Here is an 11,263-nt window from a genome sequence, read left to right as displayed (position 1 = left end):
TTTTTTTAAATAGCGATTTGAACAAAAGTTTACAGAAAAGTTGGATATTCATTTACTCATTATTGCACATTTCCCTCCATACCCAAGCCCAGTTGACTTTTTAAAAAAAATTCCCTGTTGCATCATTTCCTCCCTTCTCCAGTCCACTTTGCTATGCACCTCTTATTCTGGATTGCTGTCATACAAATAATGCCTAATCATATCTTCCTTTTAAACAGTTCTTTTCTTCATCTGTTTCAATGCAGTGTTCATTAACCCCCTCTTGTCTTAAGTGCTTCCCAATCCCCCATGGCAGTCCTGTTTTGTAACAGTGCTGTTATGCAGTATTTGTCTTTCTGTGACTGAGATATTTCACTCAGCATACTATCCTCTAGGGTCCCCCATGTTATGTAATATTTTATGAGCACTTTTTTTTTCAGTGCTGCACTGTATTCCATTGTGTAATTATACCATAGTTCTATGCATTCGTTTGTTGATGGGTTCTTGGGTTGTTCCATTTCTTTCCTGTTGTGAATAATGCAGCAATAAACGTGGAGATATCTATCTATCTATCTGTCTGTCTGTCTGTCTGTCTGTCTATCTCTGTTTGGGTGACAGCTCTGGTTTCTTTAGGGTATATTCCTAATAGTGGAAACGCTGGGTCAAATGGTATTTCGATTTCCAACTTTTTGAGAGAGCACCATACCACCCTCTATAGTGGTTGTTTCATTTTACACTCCCACCAGCAGTGAATAAGGGTTCTAATCTCTCCACAACCTCACCAGCATTTGTTGTTTGCTGCTTGGTTGAACTTTGCTATTGTTATTGGGGTGAGATGATATACTTGTTTTTATTTGCATCTCTCTGAGAGCTAGGGATTTTGAACATTTCATCATGTGTTTGTTTGCCATCTGAATGTCTTCTTTGGTGAAGTGTCTATTCATTTCCTGTTCCCATTTTGTGACTGGGTTATTTACCTTTTATTTTGTTGAGGTACTAGAGAATTCCCTTATCAAATTTTTTTCCCCAGTCTGTGGGTTTTCTTTTTATCTTGTTGGAGAAGATTTTTGATGTGCACAGGGATTTGAGTCTTAGAAGGTCCCATTCATCTAATTTTATTCTCTCATCATGGCTGTAGGACTCTTGCTCTGTTTGGACAATGGCTTTGTGGTCCAGGTATATGTCTCACATGAACATAATCAAATGTTCTGGGATTCTCATTTTCCTCAATGTTAGCCATAATTTGTTATGATCACACAAATGTTTCTGCTAGTCAATAAAACACAAATAGACCTTCTGGTATTCTCTGCTTTCAGCCACAATCCTTCTGACATCAGCAATGATATCCCTGGTGCCACTCTTCTATACTCAGCTTGAACTTCTGGCAGGTCTCTGCACCATTCTAGTTACTTTTGGATGATCTTCAATGGTATTTTATTTGCATGTGATATTAATATTGTTTGATAGTTTTCACATTCTGTTGGATCACCTTTCTTGGGAACGAGAACAAATATATGGATCTCATCCAATTAGTCCACCAAGCAGCTGTCCTCCAAATTTCCTGGCACAGACTGATAAGCACGTCCAGGGCTACATTTTGTCATATGAAACATGTTTAATGGAATCCCATATATTCCCAGGGCCTTATTTTTTCCCCATGCCTTCACTGCACCTTGAACTTCTTCCTTCATTAACATTAGCTCTTGATCATATGCTACTTCCTGAAACATTTCAGTGTTGACTAATTCTTTTTGGTACACTGACTCTGTGTATTCTTTCCATAGTCGTCGTCGTGTTTTTGTTTTGTTTTGTTCTTAATTATTATTTTATTTGTGTGTGTGCATGTGTGTGTACCGTCAAATCAGATCTGACTGGTACAGGATTGCCCCTCCTCAGAGCCTCTGGTGGATTCGAACCACATACCTCTGGGAGTGCAGTGCAGCGTCTTGCCACTAGGCCACCAGAGCTCCCCTTCCACAGTCTTTTGATTATGTCAGAGTAGACTTTGAAAACTGCACTAGAATGTCAAGAAGCCAAAACAAAGGGAAGTAAAAGAGCACATAGAAGATTTTAAAGAGCAGCCCAATAAGAGAAAAGTATTATAATGGAATGTGCAGAGAGCTAGAACTGGAGAATAAAAAGGGCATTTCTCAAGCTTAAAAGAACTAAGAAACAAATTCAAGCCTTGAGATACAATACTGAGATACAATACTGAGAGACTTTAGGGGGAAAATCTTGAATACAAAGATTCAAGAAAATAAAAGGTCCCCAAATGAGACTTAATGCAAAACAGAATAACTTTTTCTTCGTTTCTTTGCTCACTCCACATTGTTCTACTCTACAAAACTCTGATGAGTTTGCATTCTAATTCAAGGGCAAAAACTTGGAGAGAAGGGAAGATGAGGCACTCTGAATGAAGAAATCTATCAGGCTTATCTTACACTCCACAGCTTAAGCCTGTTTATGTTAAATATACAAATATCGACAGAAATGTGTCTGAAAAGGATGGACACTGTTACTGAGAATTACCTTTGAGAAGCAAAGCTAATATTACCTGTTATAGCATTTCTCAGTCCTGTCAAATCACTCATGTGGGATTTTAAGAGATTTCTATCCTCAAGCCTCAATTCCAAGATTCTGACTTAAATACAGAAAAAATCAATTTTCCATATGCTTACTTTGTGAGTAATTTTGAAAGCCTAAGTATTTAGAAGAAACAACATAATGAAAAGTTAAATGACCAGCCTGTTTTACAGAAGACAAGGCAGAGCACAGTTAACAAAGAGAAATGTTAGCTTATAAATCAGGGAAATTTTGAAAGCACATATTCAGTTTGTCAATCTTCATGGGATGAATGAAAGGTATGCCATCTTCTCCAAAGCCAACCAAATTATGATCTGGGAACCAGAGGAGATGATGGCAATAAAGACAAATAGATGGGCACAGAAACAGCTAGGCTAAGTTCACACATAGCAGCTAGAGGTAGTGACAGGCTTAATTCGAAGTGAGAATTTAGGAAGTACACTTCTACCTATCAGGAAGCAACAATCAGTGTTAAATACAACATCCATGGTTCATAATCAAATACAATACCTATGGTTAATAATTAGAAAGCAAAGTTCTAGTTCTCACACACACTTTGTCTTCCTCTTTACCAAGAAATTAATTTCAAATTCTTTACATAGAAATTGCTACAGGGAGCTCTGGTGGCCTAATGGCAAGAAGCTGCACGGCAATTCCAGACGTACATGGTTAATATCCACCAGATGCTCTGCTGGAGAAGGAGGGGAAATCTCCTCCTGTACCAGGTACACACAAAAAATAAGAAAATTTTTAAAAAAAATTGCTGTAATGGCAAGTTCTGTTATGTATATTATCACCCTGAAAATTAATTTTTAAAGATTTCAAATAAGATATTCAAGGGAATATACAACCTGGTTATCTCTTTACCAGTGAAAATTATCCTTGGCCACACTCCCACACTTTACTCTTCTTTACCTCATTCATTCACATCACAAAGTGAGAACAAATGAGGATTTAGGGAAAGGATGGGCACATACAGAGCTCACACTTTCAAAACTTGACGTCTCAAATGTTAAAGATGATCCTACTGTGGATCCCAACTGTCACTTCTATACAGAAAATAAATATGACTAACCAGAGACTGCATCTCACAACTAGCAAAATATAAAAGTTAAAAACAAAGAACAGCATCTCTCCCGGTTTTCATACATCTAAGTAACATCTCACTTCACAGTTCCAAAGCTTGAGAAATGCAGGAAACCGCACTGCAATCCCAGAGGTGTGCGGTTCAAATCCACCAGATGCTCTGCTGAAGAAGGAGGAACAATCGCCTCCTGTACCAGTCAGATCCAATTTGATGGTACACACATATTAAAAAAAAAAAAAAGCTTGAGAAATAAACCAGACCAGGGCAACTCAGCAAGAAAGTTGTTTTCATTTCTTCACTCATTACCCCACTGGCAAAGGAACATTTCATAATGTTTACAGAACTGACCTCTAATAAACAATGAACTGCTCATTTCTAAAACAGATTACAACAATCATGACAACAAACAGGATTTTACTAGCTAAAATCAACTGCCCTATCTTGTCTTGTCTTCTGCTTACCTAAGGTATGAAGTCAGAAGTCTGAAATGAGAGACTGACTCTTATCTCTAGGCACAGGCAACAGAAAGCTAAAGATTGAAGGTACAGTCAGGCCTGGGACCCAGAGATAAAATGTAGAATACTGTTTTTGAGATGTTTAGTATAAAACTTGCTAGGATAAACATGAGAATAAACTGGAGGTAGAACTTGTCCTCTCTTTGACAGAAGACAGCAATATGACTAACAAGATGATCTGCTTTAGGCTTTAGAAAACAGAAAAGCCAAATTCCTAGGAGAAACACATCATTAAAAATTTGAAATCCCAAGGTGATGGATCTCAATTCCGGACTTGCGGAGACTTTTAAGCTGTGGGTACTCATGACTCAAGCAGGCCAGATTTAAACAATCAGAAAGACTAGCTAAGGAAGGGCTGGGCCAATGCATCCATTATCTTAAAAAATAAAAAGTGTTAAGAGATACTGAAGCCTGCCAGGTCTGAGAACAACTGTCAAGAATTACTGTCACCCATCAAACAAACGAAGAGTTAGAAAAGCTGTGATATATTCACACAGATACCATGCAGCATTGAAAAACAAAGCACTCATAAAATATAAAATGGATGACCCTGAAGGACATTAAGCTGAGTGAAATATCTGTCACAAAAGGACAAATACTGCATAGTGCCACTGTTGTAAGATGGGAATGACATCGGGGTTGAGGGGAGACTGAGAAAGAGGATAAATAATGTATACTGCATTGACACAGATAAGGGAGAGAACTGTTTAAAAGGAATATAGAATTAGGTATTATTTTCTGACAAGATCACAGAAAAATAAATGCATATATATTAAAGTAGACAGTGGGCTGGGGGACTGTATAACAACGAAAGAATTTTTTTTTCTTCAAAGAGAAAAACAAATGGGGAGAGCAAGGAGGAAAATGTGCAACAATTAATGAGCCGGGGGAAAATTAAATGGAAAGAATATGCTGTAAAAAATATATATGTTGCATTAAGAAAATCATTAAAAAAATTTTAATAAAAAAAAATTACTGTCAAAGATATTACAAAATGGACAAAGTTAAATGGCCCAAATCCAGAACATAGTAGCTCAGAGTCAAAAAAAGACTTAAAAGCTTAACCCTGCATCTGATGTTGTTCTACATTTTGTTAACCAAAGGTTCTCTACCAAGTTAACAGCAGCATGTACCTCATCAAGCTCAGAGCTACCAACTTTTCACACTCCTATCATTCGGCATCTACATTTCTTGCTGTAATTCTGCGAGGTGGAACAGCCTACAGAATAAGTCAGGAAATTGCTGATGATGATTCATGCTGTATTCACAAGCAAGTTGCTTACCACTTTCCAAAGTGGCTGACAAAGACCTCCATGGCCTTAATAAAGAACCAACTAACAGCAAACTAAGTGTAGCTGAAATAATTCTGAAAGGAAGTAAGGGGTGGTATTAGGCATGCCAGTGAATTATCTCTTGCTTTTGTGAGTTTATTTATAAAGTGTTACTTGCAAACACTGCCTAGGACTTAGTAAGAACTTACCTGGGCCTAGCAACAGTAACAAAAACCTTATTTTTGGCTTTTTAAAAGCATTTTCTTCATTTTAAATAAAACTACTCCATAAAAAAATGAATTTATGGTGAGCTCTGGTGGCCTAGTGGCAAGAAGCTGCAACTACAGTCTCAGAGGTGCACGGTTCAAATCCACCAGGTGCTCTGCTGGAGAAGGAGGAGCAATCTCCTCCTGTACCAGTCAGATCTGATTTGACGGTACACACAAAAAATAATGAAATAAAGTAAATTTTTTACAAAAATGAATTTACTTGGACAAATCACTCTAGCCCTCTGAACCTCGATTCTCGTCTATAACAAAAGGCTAATAGTCTACTTTCCCTCTTCACAGGGCCATAAAGACTAAGGGGAAATGTCTATAAAAATCCTACCACAATAGTCGGCATGAAGTTGCTATTAATTTAAAAAAACCTATTACGAATTAATCTAAACCATTCTGTCATGAGCATCAATGAACTTCCAAAGTCATAAACCAAGTACTCCAGTCAACAAGTCCTGAAAGTCTTAATTCAACTATAGTCTAATTGGCTTTTGTTGAAGACTCCAAGTCGCTTCAATTTTCAAAGCAATTAAAACCTGCAGCTCCACTCAGAGCTCAGAGGCAATCTTCCCAGTAGATTACCAACAGTAACCTGGCTTCCGAATGACAGGAAGTGTCAAGACAGGGCTTCCTACCACCAACCTCAAAATAACTGCTTCGTAATACCTGACCTTCCCTTACCCTCCTCGGTACTAACAGCCCCCAGGAAAAGGGATGGGGCAACAGCCTGGTTCCTGGCTGGGTTCCACTGTTTAACCATAAACTGCCTAGCCTCTCCTGACTTTTTTTTTTCTTTGCTTTTTCTAAATGACTTTCCCTGCCCCCAACTGACCGGTCTCCTGAGCTACATACATGGTCTAGTCATAGTTGAAAATTCCTAGAATTGCATCCTAATTCTACTGGAATGAAGCTATAAAAAAAGTACTCAAGAACAGGAATGTTATGTGAATGCCTGAAGCAATCAGCTGAGGCCAACAAGCTGTGCATGCCATTCTGCTATGGCTGGAAAGAGCAAGAAAACCCTAGAGCCAAGTTTACCTATTTCCTGAATACAAATGAAAGATAAACTTAAGTCAGAAATAGGAACAAAGACCCAAGTGTATTAATCATGAAGCTAGGAAGCAACTGACAGCTTACACTAGACCCAGCTTAGAGAACAAAGTCCAAAGATACTTTTTTTCTTTCTTTGCTCACATCAAGTAGAAAAGGGATAAAATAAAAGGGAGTTATTCACATCAATTTGTAAAACTCTAACCTCTTGCTCTTTGTTAAGACATTTTTCTGTTTCACCTTCCCATTCTCCCTTCACCATTCAGCTCAGAAACTCAATGTTCTCAGCAGAATCAAGCACCATCAAACACTGGGCCAACAACTGCTAACTTTCGAAATACTGAAGAAACCTGTTCAGAGATTCATGCAGAGCCTGAGCCTTAGGCATCCATCCAGCAGAAGCCCCCATACTGAGTTCCTGAACAAACTATGTTGTAGCAGTTCTGTCCTCAGTTCCGTTTTAAAAAACACATACTGAGTCCAACCACAAATACTAACCAATCTCCAGAGCTTCCTATTTAGTTTACAATCTTGATTTACCTTGCCTTTTAATTTCTACTTAAATGCAAAGAGTGGTTTATGGCTGCTGAAGAACTGCGTATTTACCTCTAAGCCTACCTGTCCTTTTTTGCAATACAGATGTACACACAGCCAGAAAAACAGGCTGGCAAGGCAAACAGAGACAACACAGCAAATAAGATCACACTTTCTGGCACATACGGTAAAAACTAGTTACCCAAAGATACACCATAAAAACTCCCAAACTTCCTGTTCAAATAGCATCCCAAAAGATACTTATAACCCTAGGTCCTTTACATGAGCTTTCATTTTCTTCCTCAGAAGTCTTTAAGAAAGAGAACAGGTGATTTTTAAAGTCCAGTTGTTTTTTGTTTGTTTTTATTTTATTTTTGTGTGCATGTACCGTCAAATCAGATCTGACTGGTACAGGAGGAGATTGTCCCTCCTTCCCCGGCAGAACATCTGGTGGATTTGAACCGTGAACCTCTGGGATTGTAGTTGCAGCTTCTTGCCACTAGGCCACCAGAGCTCCCCCTAAAGTCCATTTTATAGTAGTTAATTGTTCCAGAAAAAAATACTAAAAGTCAGGGACATACGAGCAAAATCTCTAAAGTATATTACTTTTTATGTTTGTTGCATTTCATTTGGGCTTTCACTAAATGTTTCCCTAATAAACTTAAGGTATTTATGGCGGCAGTCATGACGTACTAGCAGCTTAAAGAAGATTTCCAGAAAACTTAGTTAAGAATTTTTTGGCTGAAGATCAAAATTCTTAACTCTACATCTGGGAATAGGGCATAAAAATAATGTTATTTTGGGGGGAGCTCTGGTGGCCTAGGGGGAGCTCTGGTGGCCTAGTGGCAAGGAGCTGCAACTAAAATCCCAGAAGCTCACGATTCGAATCCACCAGATGCTCTGCCGGGAAAGGAGGGACAATCTCCTCCTGTACCAGTCAGATCTAATTTGACGGTACACACACACACACAAGCTATTTTTTTTATTTTTTTAATAATTTTAATGAACATTTACAGAGAATTTGGATTTCCATTCATTCACTGCTGCACTTCTAATGTTATTTTTTTAAGAAAAGAATGTTATTTATCAACTACACTGGCCACTAGCCACGCCACTCTTCACCAGTTCCAACACTGGTCAAGACTGGCTGCCATCCAGAGGGAGCCGTGATAAAGCTATCCATGTGCAAACCCCCCAAAAATCCAACTACATACTACTTTCTGATGTGGTCTGAGAGGCCACATTAATTGCTATTTGGATACTCAACACCTTTTACTGCCGATACAACTGGTTTTCATCTGAGTTCCACAGCAATCTGTGTCTTTGGCACCTTAGGTAATGTGTCATGACCAGTGAGTCAACTCTGAACTCGGCAGTGCCACAATTTTTAGCATTAGACTTTTTTAGACAATTAGGCCTCTTAATGTGGTGCTCTTCTTTGCATTTTTTTAAAAAAATCCTATTACTGTTAATTACAATAGGAAAAATGGCAGAAATTAATGTATGTGCTTTGAAGATCAGGAATATTTCTGACTCTAGACTCTGCCAACTGGTTACCTCATGGCCTCTCATATTATTCATCTTTAAATAGAATAATTTCATCTTGCTGGACAGGCTGGTACCTAGAGTTGTGATGATAAAGGTAAATAAAAGGGGAAAAAGCTTAGCTAAGTACCTGGCACCTGCTAAGCCCTCAATAAATAGCTATTCTGATCATGAGAAGCCCCAATAATGCAGTGCATTACGTGCTGGGCTGATAACTGAGAAGTCAGGGGTTCTAATGCAACAGCTGTTGCTTGAGAGAAAGAAGACTGATCTCCTCCTGTAATGACTTACAGCCCTGGAAAACCCAAACGAGCAGCTGCACTTTCTAAATTATTACTATCATTACGTTCACGACTTAAAATTCAAAGATGTGACTACAAGAGTTACCAAAAAAAAAGACAAAAATCTTCCTTGTGAAAGGATAAAAGGCATAGTAACACAAATGTGATGACAAGGTGTTCTCCTGTTGAAAGACTTTGCTGTCTATGTGATTCTGACTACCCAGGTCCCAATACAAGGAAACAGCACACACCACCCTATCCTGCCAACATTCTCACAAATCTCTGCTGAGCTAAACCCAACTACTGCACCACTGCTGTCAATCTGTCTGGTTGGAGGGTTTCCCTTTTGTCCTCAACCCTTCACCAAACATGTGCAAAGCCCTTGGTGTCTTTACTTGCCCAGGGAACTCCTGTATGTCTGTCTACTCTCTCCACCTCCACAGGTAAGGAACTCCAAGGACCCCCTCCCCATGCAATTCATGCCTAACACACTAGTGGGTGTGGGCTCTTCATCACTAGACTGGGCACAGCCATCTAGGGATGGACGCTTGACCAGAGCAGGACTGGGTCCGGGTTGTTAAAATGTCAGCTTTGAGGGGAGCTCTGGTGGCCTAGTGGCAGGAAACTGCACTGCAATCCCAGACGTGTGCGGTTCAAATCCACCAGATGCTCTGCTGAAGAAGGAGGAACAATCGCCTCCTGTACCAGTCAGATCCAATTTGATGGTACACACATTCATTAATTAATTAAGTAAGTAAATAGGTAAATAAATGTCAGCTTTGCATTTGGGAAGCCCAGAACCCCGCCCTCCCCTGTTAAGACTTGAACAGGATCCAACGCTAACTCCACACGAAAAGGGGAGGACGCACAATGGTGACTGGGAGCGCGGATTGATGAGTCAGACAAACCTGCTCTCCGGCTCGGAGACTCCTACTACTGGGCGGCCTGACCCTATCTGACCTCAGTTTCTTCATCTGCAAAATGGGGCTAAGGACAGCACCTGCTTCACCTGAGCATGAACGCCAGGATTCACGGGGAAGCGCGCAGCCCGGCCCTAAGTTAAATGCCCACTGCAAATTCCGGGGTACCACGGCGGGGGCGAGAGGTCAGCGCTGCAGGGGGTCCCTGGGATGGGGAAAGGGGGCCCCTTACCGCTCTTGGGTTTAGACTCGCCCGCCGACCCCGCCGAGGCGGAGCGGGGCGGCTGCTGCCCTTTGCTGCTGCCCGAAGAGGCGGAGGAGCCGCTGGAGCCGCTGTTCTTGTCCATGTCGGAGGCGGTGGCGGCGGCGCTGGGGGAGCTCTGCGGCATCAACGGGGGCCTCGGCGGCGGCGGTCGGAGCGGAGCGGGCGCGGCGGGGACCCAGGCTCATGGCGTTCAGGGCCGGCGGGGGTCGGCGACGGCAGCGGTTCTCGGCCTTCATGGCGACATTTTTTCCTTGTTTCCTTGCTTCTCAAACGGGGAAAGAGAAGCGGCGGGCGGGGCTGCGGAGCCCGGCGACGGCGGTGACGGAGGAGGAGGAGAAGGCCGGGGCTCGGAGGTCCGGGCCGGGCCTGGCGGGGCGGAGGCTTGCGGGGAAAGGGGAGGCGAGGGAGGGTGCGCGGGCCCCGCCGGCCGGCCGGACACGCTCTCCCACCGCGGGGCAGGGGAGAGGGCTGGTTGTCTTGGGTGTCGGGGACCGGAGTCTCCGACACAGCGACCGACACTCGCCCCTGGGCCGAGGCAGAACAGCTCCGGGAATGGCGACGAGTCGCCAAACAGCATCTCAGAGAACCCGGATGGGCTATATATATAGTGAAGGGAGTCGGCGCGAGGGCCTCCGGGAAATGTAGTTTTCGCCTGGTGACTGTGACTCTCCGCCCCCTTTCAGAGGGCGCGTGGGATGATGGGATTTGTTCCCTCTAAAAACAGCTTTGCCTTTTTCAGTGTCAGCTGGCTGACTTTCAGGTATGATAATGAATACAACTAATAATGGAGTACATCTCGACATCGAGAAAACATAAATTCCCACCACGAGCCCAATAAATAAACTGTAAGGGTGCTGCCTCTCACATATTCTGAACATGTTTTCTGGAGGGCATGTTGTAGAGAGGAATGGGGGAGGTTGTCTGAAGACTAATGATGACCTTTGACACTGAGCAA

The 11,263-nt window shown here is 41.7% G+C and overlaps 1 protein-coding gene across 2 annotated transcripts in view; it reads right to left on the bottom strand.

The window, feature by feature from the left end:
* Positions 1-10,910, bottom strand: part of RNF10 (ring finger protein 10) — a 34,581-nt gene extending 23,671 nt beyond the window's left edge. The window contains exons 1-2 of one of the 2 annotated variants that reach the window (XM_006890431.1): positions 10,553-10,883; positions 10,276-10,455 (exon numbers count right to left, since the gene is read on the bottom strand). In XM_006890431.1, the coding sequence (XP_006890493.1) occupies positions 10,276-10,432 (157 nt within the window). In that variant the 5' untranslated portion in view covers positions 10,433-10,455; positions 10,553-10,883. Of the gene's footprint in view, positions 1-10,275 lie in introns of both variants that reach the window. The other variant, XM_006890430.1, reaches the window with a different exon arrangement.
* Positions 10,911-11,263: the final 353 nt, after the last annotated feature.

Source organism: Elephantulus edwardii, unplaced genomic scaffold (assembly GCF_000299155.1).
Source record: "Elephantulus edwardii isolate Elephantulus edwardi_28Jun2011 unplaced genomic scaffold, EleEdw1.0 scaffold00089, whole genome shotgun sequence".
Classification (NCBI taxonomy): Eukaryota; Metazoa; Chordata; class Mammalia; order Macroscelidea; family Macroscelididae; genus Elephantulus; species Elephantulus edwardii.
Note: the sequence above shows the minus strand (reverse complement) of the source record. Positions and strands in the feature narration are given on the sequence as shown.